This window comes from Ceratosolen solmsi, unplaced genomic scaffold (assembly GCF_000503995.2).
Source record: "Ceratosolen solmsi marchali unplaced genomic scaffold, CerSol_1.0 scaffold8, whole genome shotgun sequence".
Lineage (NCBI taxonomy): Eukaryota > Metazoa > Arthropoda > Insecta > Hymenoptera > Agaonidae > Ceratosolen > Ceratosolen solmsi.
The window spans coordinates 44,785-68,593 of NW_011948439.1; the positions used below are offsets into that span (position 1 = coordinate 44,785).

Genomic DNA, 23,809 nt, shown 5'->3' on the forward strand with positions numbered 1-23,809 from the left:
TTTTATGCCTCAGTCTTACTTGCCACGGGCGCCACGCGGTCTCTTATGTCTCTTATTCAACCTGAGATTTTCCCCCAGTGGAATTTATAAAAGGTTATCGCGCAGGCAACAGGTGGGAGAAAGAACAATCACTCGACAACGCCTCAGCCAAGAGTGGGGCCTCTCCTCCACACGGCGCTCCGAGAGAGCCGGTGAAGTATTGCGCGTGAATCGCTCCTCACGCTAGTTTTGAGTGTCGACGGGACGTGAGCTTAACTAAAGACGATGCTGGAGAACGGGAGCAGCGACATAGACAGGAAATCGAAGATGAATCTGTCGGCCAAACAGCACTCGGACAACTTCGAAGCAGAGCTGCCGCAATCACGCTGTGAGTCCCTTTATGAACGGGATTACTTTTCCTATTCTATGCCTTTGATTCGTCCTTTCAATTATGGCTGACCGTGATGACCGTCAAACTCGGCCAAAACATTTGTTTTAATACTTCATTAATCGGCCCTATTGTCACTTATTTATTCGAAATAGGAATAATTATTTCTTAGTTGTATAACGTGGGTGGGAAAATACAAGAGAAATACGTACGGAGAACATTCGAGCAAGACTTAAAAAATTTTTTTTATTCAATATATATTATCGAAAAGTTACGTAAAACTTTATGAGAAATTTAAATTCTCAATGCAAAATCACTATAATCAATTGAATGCTTATTAATTTATTTTGTCAAAACAAGCTAATGAGTCAATTGACATTTTTGGAAAATGTTAATCCAAATAATAAATAAATAATGATGTTTATCCAAGTATTAATAGTTCTTAACGAAACATCTAAAATATGTTCAAATATTTTACATTTTATTGTTCACGCATAACTTCACTCATTTTATAGTTTTAAAGTAAAGTGATTTATTACATTCTTATATGTTGTTGTTTATATTTATTATGTCGTTGTACATAGCTTCTTATATTATATGCTTATAATTAATTTGTGTATATTCAATTATAAATATAAAATTAACAAAAACCAATTAAACGCTACTTTCTTTGAGAATCATAAATCTTTTTTATTTACATTTATTTACTGTTAAAAAAATCTTTGGCTTAAATAAATATTAATTGTATATGTCGATTTTCTATAATTTTAAATATTTTTATATGCTCAATGTCATACCATGTAATCTATATAAATATTTATTATTGTATCTGATTATACGTATGCTACATACAGTTGTTTTAATTAAAAAAATTTCATTTAAAATATTAACCACTGAAATTTCAACATTAATTATTTAAGGGAATTATATTTTCAAGACGAAATCTTTTTCATATATGCTATAGATTTTTTTACTTTATTTATCCCCTTTGACGAAATATTCTCTTATCAGAATATTATTTTGTTTCTAATTTTTAATTTAAATTCTATACACATTTTATTTTACGAAAATAATTTATCTTGCACAAGACAATTTAGTGTGAATCGTGACTTTTTTTTTAAATTTTTAGAGAGTAACTAATATAATTTATTATCGTTTCACTGTTATTGTCGTTACACTGTTTCTTCTTTATACTTTGCATTTATTTGTTTCCGTTTTTTATCTTGCGAAATATTGATATTTGCAGAAAAATTATTTTTTATTTTTAAATGTCATAAATATAGAGAGAATTACAAATAAAAAATAGTAAAGTTAATCTTAATATCTGATGGTTATCATATATTTGAATAACAGCGAATAGACTTTTTAAATAAAGTAATATTTTTTATTGTTCTTCATCGTTAAATTACATGTGACTATTCCATCAGATTTTTGTCTTTGTAATTTAAGCCATGATGAATGAACTATGAATTTATTGAGGTCATCAATGTGATTAATTCTTTAACAGATATATACTTCGTTATAAGAGAAATTCAGAAAAACAGATAAAGAAAGTTTTGAAGAACAAGATGAAACGGTTTGTGTAATCTATGTTTCAAAAAAGAGTAAATACAAACTTGGAAATTTAAATAATCAAAAATTGAAAATTAAATATTGAAAAGTTTCAAATTCGTTTTGAGTATCCCCTTAAAGAATTAACTTTGTCATATTAAATAATATAAACACATTTTTTGTAATTACTTATTTTTAATTTAATAATTATATAAATACCTATAATACCGATACCTATCGTCCTAATACGATTAACAAAGATGTTATCAGACATGAATTAAATCATAAATGATAAAATCGAAGCTTCTTAAAACAAGTATATGAAAAAGCGATAATTAGCATCTATTAAAAGTGAATCTTATGAGTAATAACAAACTTTTAAAAAGATCTATATAATTACTGGGGAGCTCGAAAATTAAATTCACTATTAATGATTTTATTTATTCATGCAAATTAATTTGACATTTCAATCAGTTAATAATATAAGCATTCAACTATTAATTCAAAATTGATTTTCTCTATCATTAGAGGTGTAATGTACGCACTAAGTAGAAAGAAACGTCATAAGAACTGCAACCACTTTTCAGGCTTGATAATATCAGAAAGCCTTGTATTAATAATCTGTATTCTTGCTCAGTCGATCTATACGTAGCATGGTAGAAGATTTTTAAGTTCTTATTTCACTCACACCGTATCACGTGCACAAATCGGGCGGTGCTATCTTATCGTATTTCTTCTTTTAAAAAAGGCTTATTTTTTTATTGTTTCTTCCTTCTTGTCCACGCAAAGATTACCAACATTATCCATAAATCTATCTCTTAAAATTATGACACATAACTCAGCTTCATTAAAAGTCGATAAAGAATTATAAACATATGTAGAAACTACAATAAATCTCTTTTTTCAGAAAGATTTCAAGCTCAAGCAATGTATTATTCAAATTTTCCGCTCTTACAAGAAGAAAGTTTACTAAAACAATTTTATACAACCATTTTACAATTTTAACATAACAATTTTACATTACAACCATTCATCATTATTTTATAAATTTATACTTTATTATTAAAAAATTCGTACGATCTTGAATGATCTTCATGTATTTCGTACAAGTGCTACTATCTATAATATTCATTCTAAGTTATCAAATATACTTAGTAAAATAATATTGTTAAAAATAATTCTATTTTATAAACTTCATTCTTCAATTGAATTTCATGTCTGTTCTAAATAATGATAAAATATTCTCTTTACAAATTAGATAAAAAAATAAAATCTTTTATAATAAAATAACATTAACTGTTACATGATTTAAATAATATCGTTGAAACTATTTAGATATATAAACATACGATATTTCTAATACTAGTTTATTGCATAATTATTCTTATAGAAGAATAACTTCATATTTTATCATATTAAATTAATATTCTATAAAATAAATTATTATCAATATATATTACTTTTAATTTACATTAATATAATTCTTTTTTTAATATAAGTAAATAAAAATAGTAAATATTTATAATAAATGCTAATGTATTTTAATTATTTTATTGTCTTTCAATTTCAATACCTTATCATACCACTTTTTACACACTCGTGTTATAATATGATTTGTAGTATCTTCATTATTAGATTTAATTAAAATTTATTTTATACAATTCAATAAATTATTAAATTTAAAATAAATATTTAGATATAATAAATAATAAATATATTAAATAATTTTAATAAAACTATCATTCACTGTTATTTAATAACAGAAGACAATAATTTATATTTTTATACTAAGAAATTTAGTTATTATTAAGACATAATATTAATTAATGGACGATTATTATAGATATGTTCTAGATAAATTGACAATATTTAAAGATTCTTTTATTAAATACATAATTATTGTGTTGAAGATTATAAAATAAACTTATAACCAATATATCATCAATCTAGATAAAATAATTTTTTATAAATTCAATTGATTTCTTTGATCCTATAAAAAAATTACATATTCTAATTTAATAAGAATTTCAACTAAGATTATAATTTTCTTTAAGATCAAGATGAAAATTAATAAATTAAGTTAATCCTAAATAATACATAGATTAATTATAGTATTTGTTTAAATAAGTATAAATTTGTTCTTCGCAATTTTTCTTTTCAAAGCTAATCTATTTAAAATAAATGAAAGAACTTTTTATATTGATATTATTTAAATAACTATATAATATTCTTAAATTTAAGGAAATAGATTAAGTTAATTATTACTATAGCTAATGTGATTCATTCAAAATAAAACTATTTTTTAAATTACGTTCTTCTCATTATGAAACTATTTTTTTAATTTATTCATCATTATATATAATATATATAGATGTGTGTGGTTGCATGCGTGTGTATACGTGTATGTACAATTATAAAATTTAGTTGACATTGCACATGTCTAACGCACTCTTTTTATATGGACTTAATTCGAAATAAAAATAAATTAATTTAATTTAAGCGGAAATACATAAAACATTCATAGAATTTAATATATTGATTGACAAAACTAAATCTCAATGAGATTAATATTTACATATTGATGACTTTAAAAATACAAAAAATATAATACTTAAAGTTTATAAATTATTATTAATAAAATTAATTAAAGAAAAAATATATCAATTGCAAGTAATTAAGTAATTAAGTATCAGTTGTTTTCTATTTTAGTTTATATCTCTAAAAGTTGGAATAGTGTGAGCACAATATCGTTAAATCTTATGTTGGCTATCCGTCTGTTTATAATAAGTACTTATTATTTTAACAGGAAGTAAAAGAATATTGACAAAAGTTACATTATTCTACGCGATCATTATTAAAGTAGCCATCATTAGTTACGTCTTACGTAATTACAACATTTGTAGTGCTGATTTCAACTTTACATGGAAAATAAAAAAAGTATATACTCGGTAAGTGCACCTTGTTGACTATAATTGCGTTCGTTTCCATTGTGGAAGATTAAAAATTCGTTCGGTCTACTTGGCATGTACGAATGCGACAAGGTCGATAAGCACGCGTTTGTCAATTAATTCGTTCGTTGGAATTATACCTGTGAACAAAATTTTTATAAAATTGAGATATATTATTTGCTACATAAAATGTAAATAGCTTTAATGTTATAAAATCAGTGACCTAAACCTTAAATTTTTTAATGAAGAATCTACAATATTCCATATAAAATTTTAATATAATTTTTTTTATAAATCTATATTAGTGGTATTTACGTTCCTTCTTTTGTAATGGATAAATATTATAGGCCCAGTCGTCGCTCACAAAATGAGTATTTAATATAATATATAATCTTAATATCGATCGATGTCTATTGCTTATTTCAGAGCTTTCATTCTGTTAATAATCAACGAAAAGCCGATTTTTGAATTTTAAAATCAACTTACATTTATCATAATGTATTCTATCAGATATCTAATTAAATATTTTTTACTTCAACAGCATGTTGAATTTATGATTTAAAATTGAATGTCAATTCAAATGATTAATCTCTGATTGTCGATGTTACACTTCTCTGTTCTTCGCAATTTTTTTTTTTAATATGCATACTCTTTTATAAAATATAGTAATACTTCAGAATTATAAGAAAGAAATTTAAATATATTATCTTTCAAAATATTGAAATTAATAAATGTATTATATAGAAATTAAAATTTAATTATCTAAGCTTATAAAAATTATTTAATTCGCATTAAAAAATTGCTTAGTTATAAATAAAATTGGTGCATATTGAAATAATGACAAAAAAATGTTGAAAAGATGAAGTCATTTTGTAATAAAAAAACTGTAATCATTTTAATTGAATTGCTATTCAATGTGTTTAAAATCTAAAAATATTAAATATAAATTATAATTATAATAGATATTATTTTAAAGTTATTGAATTAACTGAATTTTGTGAAAATACAAAAAAAATACAAAATGATTTGTACAAGCGTATTTTTATTTTCACTTTCTTTTTCACGGCATGAATTTACGTCTTGTTAATAAAATATATCTTTAAAAAATGTTGATGTTTCAAAGCTACTAAGGTGACAATGATTTAAATTTAAATTTAAGAACAAAATTTAATATTCATCGAATGCTCTAAACATGTCTAGTTGTGTATGGATTCATAATTATGATAATATTTTTAATAAGTTTGTTTATTAAGATTCATCAGAAAGAGAGCTGCGTGCAAACTATACAATTTATTCTATCTCAAAAAAAAAGATATAATTTATTATGTTTTAATGCGTCTTATGTAATTATATTTTAATTCCATTATCATTCGATGGCAGTGAAAAAACAGCCTTGGTTTCCTCCGAAATTTTGTATCTTATTTGTCTTACTAATTATTCGACAAATTGTTATGACACACTTTATATGAATTTTTAAAAGTAAAACTATAAAATATAATTAATCTTGAAGTTCTAATTAAACTGTTAAAATATTAGAGTGATTTTGTAATGCTACTACAATTTAGTTTTTTATGTTTTATAAAAGTTTAAATATAGAAGTTTTTATACTGTCTGTTTACAAAAAAAAAATATAGTTAGAAACGCATAATCTATAATATAGTTGTTTATTTTAAGTTATAAAATAATTTTTTTTTTATTAAATTATAATAAAATTTATAAATTGTGAAATATTTTTCTATTTCTTTAAAATATGTATAATTTTTAATAAAAAATGTTACTATTATTTAGCATTTATTATCAAAAATAATTATATTATTTTTCTTGCCGACCATAACATTAATCTTCAGCCTATTTATTTTTGAATAGATAATAAGAATAACTACAAATAATTTATCAATTTTTAAGGCAGATTTTATATATTGTACTTTATTTTTTCTTATGGATAACTATTAAAAAATGTATTGCTATCTTTAAAAATACCAAAAAAATATGTAATGTAATTAATCAAGAAATTACCGTACAATGTATGACGTCATAATTGAAATATAAAACTTAATAACTTCCTTATAACTCGAAATAGCAAAAAGAGTATTAGTACGATTAAAATCAAATGCATGAGTCAATTGTAGCAATTAAGCGTGTTAAAAAAAATTTATTTTGAACGTCCAAATTACATATAGGCACGAATATACAGAACATATGAAAAGATGATCGAGCTATTCATAACTGAACATAATGTATAAATAACACAAATTATATTAAGATTGCCATTTATGTTTCAAACGTATAATAACGCCAACACACTACATATTATTTGTAGTGATATTGTTTACCGAAAGTATTTTTATTTAAAGATATAAGAATAAAATATAATACAATTTACAATAACATAATAAATAATTATCGTATTTATGAAAAATATATTCTTTACTTAAGCGTACAACAATTTGCATCTTGAGCATACATCGGCACACAAACCCACAATATATCAAATCATACAAAAGAACATATTTGTGCAATTATTGCTTTTAATTACAAATCCATTCATTTATCGATACATAAGTTATTTTACAATATATTACAGAAGCTATACTTTCATTACTTCTATAAAATGAAAAGAAATTTTTTCATATGACGATAAAAAAGAAATAATATAATTCAAAATTATTGTGTGATATAGATTGCAATATAATTATATAGAAATATAGAATATAGTTTCAAAATTTAGGAAAATTATATTTTACACAAAAACTTATCTTCCTGATTTACCGATAAGTATAAAATATATATAGGCGAATTAAAAAATATATTAAAATAAATATTTAAGACTCGACACTGAAAGTCATCTTTATTTAACGTATATTATAAGTGAATAAATAATGTATTAATATTTAATTAAATTTACCGTAATAGTTTAAATTAATGATTCACATTTAAAAAGTATTTTATCTTAAATATAAATTCATATTAAATGCAATAAAACGTACCAGCTGTTATTATATATATTAACACAACTTAGGAAAACTCGAATATAATTTTTATGTTTATTGTGTCGAATTCTTAAATAGTTAAAATGTTTAAATAATATATTGATTATAATTGTGCATAACATTTCATCTAAATTCTCACTCAGGAAATTAAATATATATTTTGCTTGCATTTTATTTCAATGTAATTTTTGTAAAATTTAATTAATTAATTAAAAATTATTTTTATATGCGAAATTTACATTAAGATTAATATTAATTATAAGAATAATAGTTAATAAGTTTGAATGTGTTGACATTAATACTTTTTCATATTATACATTTAACTATTCTTCATAAGATGCATGCTAATAATCGTATAACTTAATTATTAAAACGTATTTGCACCAAAATAAAATTAAATAACCATATATCAATTGAAAATGTCTTAAAATATCGTCTATTGAAATATTAATATCAAATTATTATTCATAAATGTACATACGTGTATGTATTTATTTACAAATGTGATAAATTTCATAGTGAAAGTGTTATGTCTCCCTTATATTCTAAATATAATATAATATAATTATAAATTATAAAACAATGAAATGAAAAATTTAGAACAAAATCAAGATCATTAATTAAAAATTGTTATAAATTGGAAACTAATATGAATTATTTAATTTTATTTATTTATACCTTTTTCTGAGCAACCTTCATTATAATAACTATTTATCGTAATGAATAGAATCAAAATTGATTCATTTTATTGCAGTCATGCACGTCACCTTATATGGAAAGTTTTATTTCAAGGAAAACAAAGAAAAATGTGGAAACGTTTGGTCAAATGATTATTATTGGTGCAAAGTAAAAAAGTTCGCTAAAAAGCGTCTGTTTTGTAATTACATGTATGTATGCCACGAATGAAAAAATGGTTCGCAGACGAAATATTTGTGTCTTTTTGTAGTAGATGTTGATAAATTGATATTTTACAACGTACGATCTTTTTTCAGAATTATCAACTGTTAAATAGATTATTGTACTAGCTTGGAAAACTCTATTTCCTATGCCGAAAATCGTTCGGTTTATTTCTTCGTCACGTCTAATTCATGGTCCTGGTCACTTCGTAGAATAACAGAATTGCTTTTTACAAATAAATATGTTTACATAGCAGCAAAAATCTTAAGAAACCTGAAATCATTACATGTATCTTTCATATCACGAACTGTGTATTAAGCTAATGCATCCTTTTTCAACTCGATTTAATCAATTTTTAATCAGAACATATTAAATATATTAAACATATTACATATATTAAATGAATATTCTTAATTTCTGAAGATTATTGATTATTTCTAAATAACTAATAAATTTAATCTTATTAAAAGGGAAACAGAATTGAATGCTGAGGTTAGATTTCAATCGTACTAACTATAAAAAATCAAAGTATTTTCTTTTTACTTCGTTTCATGCCTATGAATTGTATTAATTTACGTTTATGATATTTTTTTATAATACTTATATTTTTTATAGTTTTTTTTGTTATTTATTTTTGTTTATTTATTTATAGTAAATTTTATATTGGTATCATTTTTTTATACCATTTTTGTTATTTTTATGATATTAGGTCTTTATTTAATGTATCTGCAATCACAAATATTGTGTATATTTGTCGATTAATAACAATCGAGTACTATTGCTCACTATCGTTAATGCATCGTTCAATACAATTCGCGCACGCAGAAATAATCAAATTATACTCAATCGTAATCTTGACTATATATTAAAAGTCAATGTAAAAAAAAGTAAAAAATTAAAGTCATTCGAATGCCTTTGATTTATACATTACTGACGACATTAACCAATCGCAAAATAAAAATGCTTTCATAATGTATTTAACGTACTGAGAAAGAAGTTTAAAAAAAAAATAAGTAATTTTGAATTGTTAATTTATGGGTAAGTATCTTTAGTATATTCTATTTTTTATTTTCAATGAAATATAACAAACTAAGCTTTATATATATATATATATATATATATATATTATCTAAATAGTTTAGATAGATAAATTAATTATTATAAAATAGTTGGTAATACAGTATCTTAACTAAAAAACATGAAAAAAATTTAATCTTTTTTATCATTTTATTATATTTAAAACATAGTATTATTTAATTGATATATAAAACATTATAAAAGAAAACAAATCATGCGTATATATACATAACGAGAAAATGTATACTAATTTAAAAGTTAATAAACTGTTATATATGTAAACAACAATTTCTTTTTGAATATTATTAATAAAATACTTGTTAAAGTCTTGAAATCTCTTTAATATACATTATAAAGCAACCAAATTAGGAAAAAAGAAATAAGAGAATGTTTCTTAGATATTATAGTAAACCGATTTTTGAAAATATCCACAAAATAAATATTAGAACCATTTGTAAAAATGAATGCTGCCAAGTTATTTTACAAACTTTTACGCTCTATATATTAAAATAAACATAAATAAGTATACATAAATAATAAAGTAAACAATAATTAAGTTTAAAGATATATAAATGAATTTACATAAATATAAACAAATAAATACAACTATAAATAAGTATAAATGAATAAAGATGAATAATTTATTTGATAAGGTTGTAATGATTTCTTTTGTATTAATGATTAAAATATTTTCTGTAGCTTAATACTTTCACTGTTTATTTAACACTCTGTGGTGATATTTTGAAATACTGTATTGATTAATTTTGTTTAAGATATATTGTTAATAATTTTTAATTGACTTTAATCTGTCAAAAGACATTAATTTTCAAAATATTAATATAATAAATGAAAGAAAAATACGAAACTATTCATTAAAACGTTAGGTCACAGTAATTTATATGAGTACATTTACAGTACTTATATAAGCATATTTTTATTTAATAGAGAATATTGTACTTTTGGCAAAATATTACGTTCTCTTCCCCCACTTCCTCATCTGTTTAGTTGCTTGTAGTGGGAATTATGAACACCAACACCTACCAAAGGGAAATGAACCATGTCAAGGTACACTGAAAATAATAAAGGTCTTTCAGATCTCCCAGGGCCATCTTCTGTTATCTATTCTTCATCGCGTGTACAGCTTCCGCCTTGTCGGTCGATTTTTTTTCTGACTGAACGTTGCCTGACAATCGGGTTGCGCAGTGCTGTCCCGATCTTTATCCAAACGAGTGACTCTTTCACCATCGATACCTACCTTACAAAAATAGTTCAATTTATTGTGGGAGGCTAGAATAATTGCAACTGAATCTTGTACCATTTTATGCATTATGTAGAAACACTGAAATGTTTCACTCAAACGACAAAATATCAATATTTGGCCAACCGTTATTTTATTTTCGAAATATTTTTGCTAGGGCCGAAATTTCGACAAGTTATGCTGTCTGATTCGAAGCTCAATTATTTTTATAATTATTTTAAATTATCGTTATATAAATGTGCAAAATCAAATCTTTTGATAAAAATCCTTAGCATTATTATTACAGTTGTAATAAATAAATTGAATGAAAATTATTTCAATTTAAGGACTTATTTATTAAATTGAAATTGATAATATGTGCTTTTTATTCATTATTAATAACAATATGAAATCAATATTTGAATACAATTAACTTATCAAATTATGAATTTTTTATTAAACCTCTATCTTTTTATAATTAGGTTTTAAATGTTTAATCTTTCTAATATATCAAAGATATCAATTTAAAAAACGTTTGTAATATTTATTTATAACTATTTATTATTTCAATATATATATATTGAATATGTTAAATAAGTGTTTTAATTTTAGTGGATTAAGTTTAACCTATATATTAAATCAATTTGACTAAAATACTCAAGTTACTAACAAAATTAAATTAAAATGTCTTCTAGAAAACTTATTTACATATATATTACTTATCACTTATTACTTATATACATAATCAATACGTGATATATATATATATATATATATATATATATGTGTGTGTGTGTGTGTGTGTGTGTGTGTTTTTCTTATATTATATTATATTATATCAAACAACATAAAACACGAATAAATTTTCCATAAAATCAGGTATTGTAATTAACTTTTATTTATTATATTAGCTGAGAAACAAAATAAAATTATGATTATTACAAATTATAGATCTTGAATAAATGATCAAATATTGTACAAATTAACAATTATACGAGTCACTTCTAATCATCTTATAGGATCATTTTAGTAATCAAGAAAATATACTTTTTCAATTTATAATTGATCCAAGGATCATTTAAGATAAAAAGTCTAAAATTAGACACTATGCAACCACTTCATTCATTCAACCACTCAAGACATGTTACTCTCGTGATGTTAATATACTGACAAACATTTGGTCGATTTGTACTTTAATATGTAAAAAGCTTTTTGTTTAATATGTAAGGATTTTTTTTTGCATGGCTGTAGTATTATAAACATACATAAATTTGACATCAACTAACTAGGTATGATAACAGAGCATGAGATTATCAGAAATCAGTAGGCAATAGAAAAACTCCAATCAATTGTATAAACTTGGAAGAAGTTTCCGATATGAGATTTTCATATTTATATCTTGTTCTATAATATTTGTCACTTATCCAAACATAATATTTTCTTATACATTTAAGAGATTTAAGATTTTTGTATGATAAACAAATCAATAACATGTTTATAATACAAAAATGATTTCAAATTTCACGCTTCTTCTAAATTAGTTAGTCTTTAAAATAGCAAATACCCTGCCAACGACAATCCTTCATATTGAAATAATTTATTGTATGAGTTTGCAATATTATTTCAATAAGTAACCACAGATGACAAGAATGGTTTGTATAAATGAATTTTCTAATATAGACGAATGGAACAGACTTTGCTGGATTCATTTTGAAATCTAAAAGAATAGTTTCATATTACTTTCGGAAGCACACATAAACAGAATAAATATTTTCAAATTATGCATATATAGTGAAACGAATATATATGTAGTAACAGAATATTTTGTAGAAATAAAATAATACTACAAAATTTATCAAAAATATATCACATTAAAGCGTTACCGTGTTCAATCTTTTCGGCTACTTTTTATATTAATTTAGAATGATGTATTGTTTTGTTTTGAATTTTGATAAAACCAAAATTTGACTCGAAATAATTTAAAATTGAATAAATTACCAATAATTCTAAATCAATATTAAGTGTAAATTATAAATCCTATAGTTAAATTATGCTTTGTAAATTAAATTTAGATGTTTAATTTTTAACGTTGTGAATTATAATTAATTCTTAATCGTTAATAAAGATTTTGTTAATTGTATTAAAAATTTTAATAAGGTAATATTAAGTGATTTGTGAGATCGTGAATTTTTAGAAAGAATTCATTTGATTTCATACAAGCGTTAAAAATAATTTTACTAAAAAAATATTAAACATTAAATCATATAAATTAATAATAAGCTATTAATGTAATACAGAATGTATGGAATGGATATTATATTATTTATATATTATGTATAAAGATATATTGTTTTTAAATATAGAAGTATTGTTATTGCAGACTTATATAAATAAAACTAAAGACTGAAGGGAAATAATTTTTATTTTTATTTCTGTATTCAAAAAAAATTAATTAAAAGTAAATTTTCATTTAATTTTAATTTTAATTTTCAATTTTTTAAGTACGTAATTAAACGTATTTTCAGTTTTTCATTGAACATACGCGGGCTGTATATTTTTCGTACAAATGTAATTGCTATAATATCTATGATAAAAACGCGTTTAAAACAATAGTAAATCTAGTTACCAATAGACAATTAACAATCTCATCATTTATGCATGATCAACATTTAAGAAGATTGATTATCTGTAAGCATTGTTTTTTCATTAGCTTGTTCCTTGAAAAGCATTAATCATGCCACGTTTGCGAAGTTTCGCAGCCGTTGCCGATGCCGTCGTTGCCACTTGTCACTAGTCTATCATTACGAAAGACATGGACACATACAGATATAGTATAGCTCCTTTTTAAGTGGGTAGGATTGTATAATAGCAAGTAGCTTGTTTCCATAAACTAAGTCCTAAATTAAAATCTATTTTTTTTTTTTACTTCTGTTACTTCTTTGACTGGGATTTAAGCAACGTCGAAGGTATTTCAATAAAAATCTTGAGTTCGACTGACTGGCGTTGATAATAGGATGTGTCTCGACAAAATTTTGATGAGTCAAGCTGCATACAGTGGATGTTACACGCTCGCACATCAAATGTTTGATGATAAACGTACTAATTTCGTCACTCGTTCCCTACCAGAAGGCAGGTCATAGTAGAGTCCGTCGCTGCATTCAATATTCCGCACTAGCAGCTTGCATGCAATGTTGATGGGATGCAAGTTACCGGACGGGGCAGGGAGAGGGAGTTTAGGTTAGTTTAGTCAGGGTCGTCGTTGGAGATTCGTACGCGCGCGCATCCATTGCGACCAGCATGAGTAGCAGCAGACGGTCGGACGGTCAGACGGTCGGACGGACGGACGCGCAGGCGTAGGAAAGCTATGTCCGTCAGACGGCGCCAGTTCCTCTTCATGTCGCGCGCACGTGCTCATCGTTCGTTCTTGCCTACCCGAGACGTGTGTGCACGCGCGGACTCGCACATGCGTGTATGCGCGAATATCGTCGCGCACGCTGTCCGGGCGCCAGCAGCAACAGCACAACTCATTCTTGACTTCGATCTTCTTCACTCCTTAGCCTGGCCGTTGATTTTTCTTCGCTTTCCGGGGCAGAGTGCACCCGCGCTCGACTCCACAACACTCGACACGACGAGTCGCTTGGAAACAGGGAGCCGTCCCACGGGTAATAGACGTAGTGTGCGCGTAGATCGTCAAAAAAGCATCGCCGTGGACAACGGATCACTGTCGCGCGACTAGTGCACTGCGGATCACAGTGGCAATTGTCTTGTGTCATCCCCGCCTTGAGCATGAATAGGAACGGGCACGTGTTGGTATGGGAACAATCTGACCTGGATGAGGCTGATCGTGTCCAGGGCAGCCCCTCCGATCAGCAGCAACTGCGTCCAGGTACACGATGAGCGTCGATAGTTCCTTCCTTTTCTTTTTCTTTTTTATTTTCCTTTTTCCTCGACTCGATCGGAATTAATCCGCCCTTGCCTCTCCTTTCGCACCAAATCAGTTATTTGCAATGATCTCGTTGCTTTTTCAGCCATTAGCTGTTGACTCATATAATGCCACCCCGTAAGCAGCATATACCTATTTTTAAAATTACGACCTTTTGCCTTCTATGTATTCTTGCGGCCTTGCGCCCAGGCCACCTTCTAGACTATTTATCCTTCTCTGGTCGAATGGGCACCGCACGAGTGCCGAATAACCCTCGAATTACCCTCGAATAATTTACAAATAACTACACGTTCTTCTCAAGTTCAAGTACAATAATGCGGGGGCTGAAAGGCACAACTAGAATTGAGAATGTATCTAACTTGGCATCAACGTATACATTTAGCTGATCGCAGAGCAAAACTCGGGGAATTAGCCAAGTCTCTCGCTAGCATGTATTTTTTGCGTTTGCACGACCGCGATTACGCATTCACGGAAATTAATTATAGGCGAAAATTACTGAACAAATGATATGAACGTTGGGAGGGGATAGCCATATTACATGATACACGCAATGTACTATGTACCTATGCAGCTGCTATCATCAGTCTTCGGCCACGTGTTTGCCGGTTGGCATGTCACTGTTGCCCCGTTCTCAAACTTTAAACTCCGTCGGGCAGTTATGCGTGCCTCATTATCTCCTCGAGCGAAGTAACCACTTTTACCGCTCACAAGCCTTAGCCAAAAATTTAACTTTGTCAACCTTGGCACGTTTTAATAACGTAACCTCACTTACGCAAGTAAAATTAAAGATGAAATAAAGATCAACGGAAGTCGCATTGTCATGTTGCAGCACTCATCGGTACGCGACACATTGTCACGTTCATGCTTTTCCTCGGTATGGCCAATGCTTACGTCATGCGCACGAATATGTCGGTAGCAATAGTGGCCATGGTAAATCACACGGCGATTATGAATAATGATGAGACGGAGCCAATAACGAACGAGTGTGCAGTCACTGAAAGCAACGCTAACGCATCTTGGCACGAATTAGAAAATTTGAAACATTCATCAAGTGATGGAGAATTCGTCTGGGATTCTACACTCCAAGGATACCTCCTCAGTTCTTTCTTTTATGGCTATGTCCTCACGCAGATACCCTTTGGCATATTGGCTAAGAGATATGGATCCAAGTACTTTTTGGGTATAGGTATGCTGATCAACTCTGTTTTTGGGTTGCTGGTACCTATCTCTGCACAGTGGGGATATTATTGGCTCATGCTTGTGCGCTTCATCCAGGGTCTTGGAGAGGTAAGTACTTGCTTTCTAGCTCTGACTTTCTTTTAACTCTTTGCTTCTCTCTCTCTCTCTCTCTCTCTCTCTCTCTCTCTTATTTGCCCCATACTCTCCGTGAGAAAGAAAGGGAGTATTACTTTTAAATAAATTTGGTCACAAAGCGAACTCGAGATGCGAGTATGAACGCTTTTTTGATTGTTCGGCTGTATTTTCCCCCCCCCTAGGAATGGATTATCCCTATTACAGGGTCCCATCGTGCCTTGCACTCATGCTATGCTGGCCAAGTGGGTACCACCTAATGAAAGGAGCCGGATGGGTGCATTTGTTTATGCTGGTGAGTAGAATATCTTTTATAATATTAAAAATATATCGATTATAATTACTATTCAGCATATATTTTTTATTCCAAACATTAAGGTGATCAAATATTCAGTATTTTTTATTCAATTTAAAATTATAAGAATATTATAACTGAAAATGAATATTAATACAAAAGTTAAATTTTACTTTAAATTTTTTATTATAAAGCAAATTTCTTGTCCAGCACATTATTTTCGTTTTAAAGTTAATATTATTTTATGAATTAATGTTGAAATAGGTTAATTCTCTTTATCACAATTTTATTTAATAAATATTTCACGAGACAACTAAAAGATACATTGTAAGCCGTTAAAATCAAAAAAACATTAATAGATATCTTCACCTAAATATAAGTTTTGGATTTTAGGTGCTCAGTTTGGTACAGTGATATCCATGCCACTTAGTGGTCTTCTATCTGATCATGGCTTCGCTGGAGGCTGGCCTTCCATCTTCTATGTATTTGGTACAGTTGGTACAATCTGGTGCATCGCCTTCTTAATAATGGTGCACGAGGATCCAGAAAGTCATCCACGGATAAGCGATGATGAAAAGAAGTATATCCTCAGTGCACTTTGGGGTAATGCAGGTGCATCGGTAACTAACAAATAAGATTATAAACCGAATTTTTATTAAGTGCCTATTTGAATGAAGCAACTAATTAATCATAATATATAACTATAACATATGAAATATAATAAGAAAAACTAAATAGATATAATATAAATTTAATAATATAGAAGATAAAAGTGATTTTTCTTTACCTTCTTGATAACTCAAGTTTTACATGAATTTTATTTTACGGTATATAAAGTAGTGTTTGATGAATTCATTAATAAAATTTAATTTTAATATATGTGCATATTATTATATAATAAAATGCAATTTGAAAAAATATATATTTCATTGTCAGTAAACTAATACATTTTCAGTAAACTATAAATTCTTAAAACTTTTAAATAATATTTATACAAAATAACATTTCGTAAATCTAATTATAACTCTTTCAGAACTAAATATTAAATAAATACGTAATTAATTTTAATTAATAGTCACCACCTGTACCATGGAAGTCCATTTTTACGTCAATGCCTTTTTGGGCGATTCTCATTGCACACATGGGTCAAAACTATGGTTATGAGACTCTTATGACTGAACTACCCACTTTCATGAAGCAAATTCTTCACTTCAATATTAAATCAGTAAGTAGTTAAATCATTTTGTTTCAGCATGTTTTTTTCATATTTTATTAATTATTGGCCCTTAATTCCTAAATGATTTCTTATATTTTTATTAAATTCATACCCTTTACCGCTGTGATTTATATGATTTAAAAATTACTTTATAATTTGACAATATAATTAAAATAATTCTATACATGAAGTTAATTTACTAATGTAAAAGAAAATTAGAGACAAGTAGACAATTTGTATTTTCTAGTTTTTTTTCATTTAAGGATATGTTTCATGAAAAGTTACGAGTCTATTATTAGATGAAAGGTAAAGTTTAAATTTCATAAAAATATTACAATTTTTCATCAGTTTTTAATAACAGTATTTGAAAACAAGATTGATTTATTTAATAAATATTTTCCATACACCAAAACAAATAATTATTTTCTTTTTCTTTATTTACAGCATGAATTATTTTATCTTTAAAGTAAAATATTTTATATAAAATGTTTGTTTTATTATTTTAGAAAAATGTCGCTTTTATTTTTATTTATGAATAATCCTTATAATTGATAAAATTTTCATAAATTGCAATATTGAGACTGTAAATCAATAAATAAATATATAACTGTTCACTCTATTTTAATCAACTTTAAAAGCTTTATATGTTTTGATGATTTACTGATATACAGTACTGTATTAATTAAATTGATATGTAATAAAATGTATAGAATAATTAATATAATAATTGATTTATTTTGATAACATCTGTTACTTCGAAATCTTTTATATGTTTGTGTTCATAAATTAAAATTAAAATTTATGTTTCTAATCAATTTCAAATTAAATACAAATTAACAAGAAAATACTGTAAATAGATATAATTGAAAAGGGACCTTCACTTCATCAATTTGTGTTTAGTAAGATTCCAAATTTTATACAAGCTCATATAATTGCAATTATTAATATTTAAACACAATATAGTTCAAGCGTTCTTATCAGAATTATATGTATCATGTTTCAAATTTATGCATTTTTAAAAATATATTAATTGATTGGACACTAAGGCAAGTAAAAGATTGAAAATATATAACAAAATATAAAAAGACAAAAAGAAAACAAAATAAATGAATAATGATGAATAAATTCTGAAAAAATTCAGAATAAATGAAAATTGAAAAATTGAAAAATAAGACATTGCCTTGATTAGCTAATGTTGTTATTTGAGTTTATAAATTAAAAATAATAAAAAAAAAGTGAATGGATTGCATTACGTATATAAATGAAAAATTTGTAAAATATAAAATTGTTCAAGTAAACGTAAAGTTTTTCTAGTAAATTTTCTAATAAAATAATATAATGAATTAATTAATACAATATAAAACTTTTATAAACTTTATAAAAAGAAAAATTATTAGGAATTCATGAAAATAAGGCTTAGTAATTTTTTAAAACATTGCTTGTATAATTTGAACTTTCAAACGAAATTATGCATTACTATTTTCAAAAAAATAATTTACTACATGTTTTGATATTTTCAACTCCGGTGAAATAAATAAGAAAATCAAAAAATTTGCCAACAATGAATCAATCTAATAAAATGCTGCAAATACAAATGCTATTTTAACATTATTTATTTTCTTTCAAATTTAATATTACTCTGTCGGCAAAACATCCAGTTCTATCAAATTCTCCAGTTGTGTTTCTGATACCATATTCGATAAAGTTTAAAGTGAATTGCTCTTTAAAATAGATAATTTGATAAGCTATTTGAAAATTAATTATAATGAAAAACAGCGCACCTTCGTGTAATTCAGAATAAATTTTAAATGAATCTAATATGTTAATTCCCTTTTGCCTTTAATGTAACTCCCATTAAAAGATATTTAAGAATATTGATTTTGACACTCCGAATTAATGTGAAACATAGTACATTTAAATTATTTAAATAAAATCAGACTGTATTGTAATATATTATAAATAATGTATTTTAAAAATTAATTTGGATTTTCAACATTAAATCGAATTTGATAACATGTATTATATGAGACAAGTTATATTTTTGTTTTAGCATTATTATTATTCAATATTAATTTTTTTAATTATTATTATATATGGTAATATATAATATAAGCATGCTTAAATGATTCAGCTATTTTATGACCAATTTTATGTACATTTATTTTTAATAAAAATAAAACTTCTTTAAAAATAGTCCTTTCAATACAGAATTTATATTATTTCATGTCCATATATACAAATCGAATGAAAATATGGTTAAAACACATTTAGGAGCTTATTATTAGAATTATTTCAATAATTTATATTCTTATCCTTTTCAGGTATGAATTATTACTTTCTAATATTTTTATTAATAAATTAAAATTAGTAACACCATCATTAAAGTACTACTAATTTAACATAGTATTTTTATTTTTATAGTTTCCATTATTACCCATGGCATTTCACGTACTCTACTTTAATTAAAACATATTACGTTTACTTCACATTACCTTTTATCCAATTTTCTATCATTTTTATGAAACCGCAAACTTCTATTGATTTTATTAGTGGTTAATATTATTGTGTTCATAATTTCATAAATTTTTAGACATTTCTTTATACCATTAAAATTTATATTATAATTATTTTAATTGTCTAATTTGTAAAGTATTTCGTGAAAATTAAAGATTTTTATGTGATAATTATTCACTTTTGCTATGCCATTAATTGCTCTACGATTGTGATCAAATGATAATATTATTTCAATTTCAGTTATATAAAATTATTATCAATTGCATTAATATTAATTTGTGATTTCAAAAATTAAAAAATTTATTTTCTATATAATCTATTTCTTTAAAAACTTGCTGAAATATTAAAAAAATTTTATTTTTTCATCTATTATTAATTCGTTTCTAATATTGAATTAATAGACGGTTTTCATTGATTTAAACAGGTTGTCTATTTATTTTTATATTAAAGTTGATCAAAGTTTGTTAGGCTTCTTATTAAAGTTCTTACTTGATCCCTATAGTTCTTGAAAACAGTTATAATAATAGACAATGATATAAAACTATTTTATCTATTGGAAAGATTATTTCCGATTACATACCAAGTTTACTATTTTTAACATTGAATACATTGAAATATTGCTACTATAAATGATTTGTCATTTGATTAATCAATTTTCTTAATTGATATACAAATGTTAGTTCTATTTCTTATATTCAACATTAAAATTACAATAATATATATAATTATCATATATTTATTGTTAATTCTTCTTTGAATTCTCCTTTTTAAATTAAATTCATTTCCGAGAATATTTTACTGGAGAAATTATTAGTCGGGACTTTTATACAAATGTTTTTACTTTATTTATATATAATTATCTATATTCTCGATCAATTGATTCCATATTTTTATTTCTTCAGAATTAATCGTTACAATTAAAAACCATTAATATTTTCTATAATTGAAGGAAAACAAAATGAAAAGACTTTAGAATTTTTCTAATTAATATTTTTTTTTTTTATTCGAGTTTCAGTCGTCATCAATATTCGAAACTAACTTTTATGAAAGCAATAATAATAACCGGAAACACAATTGATTGGAATTTCTTATTTCGTTAAAGTGGTAGAAAATTGCATACAGTAAAATGTAAAATAAAAATAGTAAGTTTTAATTAGAGTAAGTTGCCAACAAGTGAAATTAACTTAACGCTTGGTTTTAAAATCTTTATATTTTATTCTGTATAGCTTAGTTTTTATTGGTATGAATATAAAAAATTACATGAAATAACACAACGTTAAAAGTGTAATATTAAAAACAACGATAAGCACTTTACTTTTCAAGCCTTTCTGTTATAAAGTTACCTGGTTGATTATTCAGATATACAAAAAGTAAGTTTTATATGAGTGCACTCGTGCCAACAGAATGGAATAGTGTCGGCGCTGCCGTATTTGGCGATGTGGCTCTTCTCCATGTTTATATCTCATATTGCCGATTGGATGATATCGAGCGGCCATTTCAATCACACCATTACCCGAAAAATTGTCAATGGCATTGGTCAATTTGGACCCGCAATTGCTCTCGTTGCTGCATCTTATACGGGCTGTAGCCCTTGGCTGACGGTCGCTCTTTTAACCATCGGCGTTGGTCTAAATGGTGGCATATACTCTGGCTTCAAAGTCAATCACCTCGATATTTCTCCAAGATTCGCCGGAGTGCTTATGTCATTCACAAACTGTCTTGCAAATCTTGCCGGGCTGCTAGCACCTATCACTGCTGGTTACATCATCGTCGGCACGGTAATATTCAATTTTTTTTCTCGTCAAGCATACGATATACGTTTATTTGTCCAATTGACTATTTTAAGACATTCAATAATTATGACTTGCTTGATATTTTATTTTATAATAAATACGTCGTGAATGAATTAAGTTCATTTAAAGCTAATGCTGATAATGTAATTAATCTCAGTGAGATATTAATTTATAATAAGTGCATATTAATTATTCATAAAATAGCTGTATTATAAATTTTTATTTCACTTTCCAAACCTTTTTCTTTAATTTTGCATATTACACTAAAGCATTCGATAAAGTAAGGTTTTTAGTTAAAAATTAACAATTACGGCATTAACATATTTTGTCTAACGCAGGCAATTAAATTATAAAATAAATATAAATATAAAAGACACGTATAATTAGGTTGGAAGATATAACCATCACCTAGTTCTTAAATTCGTTTTTAACTAAAATACCTCACTTATTATTAGACGGTTAAGATGATCGTTCATAGATAATGTATATAAAATAAAAATATTAATCATTTTTATTATTCACTAAATTATACTATAGTTTATAATGTATTTCTAAAAGTAACTAATATTCTACTAAATTATTCCTGAAGTTGTAAGCAACATTTACGTTTTATAATACTCTTAAAAAATTTAATAAACGATTGGTTGGAGATTATATCCAAAAATTTCTACTGAAAATTTTCTAAAATAAAAATAAATATAAATAAATAAAATAATTTATAAATATAAAAATAAGTGAAATTATCTACTAATTATTGTTTTTTTTTTTTTTTTACTGATTTCAGTAAAATTTTATCGAGTCCATTTATCAATAATTACATTACGTAGAAGGCAGTGTCTATCGTGAATTCTTCTTATACTTATTAATTTTAATATTTAAATATAAGTTAATACTTAATCTTTATTTCCTATGTCACAAAACTGTCTTTTATCGTGCAGCCTACACAAGCCAAATGGAGAATAGTGTTTGTACTGTCGACTGCCATATACGTGATTTGTGCCACATTCTACATAATATTTGGCTCGGGTGAGCGACAAGCTTGGGACAATCCGGAAAAAGATAATGAAATTAAAGCGAAAAAGAAGAAATTGGACCAACATCTTAAAAGTGTTAAAACGATAAACGAAACACGTCACTGATGCTTTCACAATTCATGTTATCAATCATCTTCAGATTAATTACCAACAATAAATATGCAATCACGCATGGCATACGGAAACATAGTATTGAATATAAAGAAAAGTAAGAAAGAGAGAAATGAATGGAGGAAGGGGAAAGAAGAAAAAGAGAAGAAAGAAAAGAAAGAAATAGTCATATCTCAAAATAGTCCGAGACTACATAATTACTTTGTTATAATACACGTAATTGCTTTACACCCGACATTTTTCACTCGTGCATTCATTCCCTTAAAATTTACAAGTCTCTGAAATTTAATATTCTCGTTTAAATTCTTTTGTACGATTTATACGCTATTTTGCAGATTGGTTTTAACGGCGTTGAAAAATAAGTGTTTAAAAAAAATTAAATGCAAAAGTGAATATGAGGAAAAAAGAAAATGCTTATATGTGAGAGTACATGAATAAGTCGTTTACACGTAAATCTGTGCCTATATTTTCCTATATCATTTATATTATATATTTGTATATAAATATCAAAATTATCAAATTTAT

General features: G+C 25.9%; 1 protein-coding gene across 3 annotated transcripts; it reads left to right on the forward strand.

Annotated features, from left to right (window-relative positions):
• The first annotated feature begins 188 nt into the window (after positions 1-188).
• Positions 189-23,790, forward strand: Picot (putative inorganic phosphate cotransporter protein picot). Of its 3 annotated transcripts, none has more exons than XM_011503553.1 (7): positions 189-367; positions 15,840-16,297; positions 16,529-16,616; positions 17,010-17,236; positions 17,692-17,841; positions 21,750-22,124; positions 23,078-23,790. In XM_011503553.1, the coding sequence occupies exons 1-7, from the start codon at positions 265-267 to the stop codon at positions 23,276-23,278; spliced, it is 1,602 nt and encodes a 533-aa protein (XP_011501855.1). In that variant the 5' UTR covers positions 189-264; the 3' UTR covers positions 23,279-23,790. The 3 variants fall into 3 exon arrangements, with proteins under 3 accessions (XP_011501855.1, XP_011501856.1, XP_011501854.1); XM_011503554.1 differs by lacking the exon at positions 189-367 and adding an exon at positions 14,392-14,953; XM_011503552.1 differs by lacking the exon at positions 189-367 and adding an exon at positions 14,871-15,697.
• Positions 23,791-23,809: the final 19 nt, after the last annotated feature.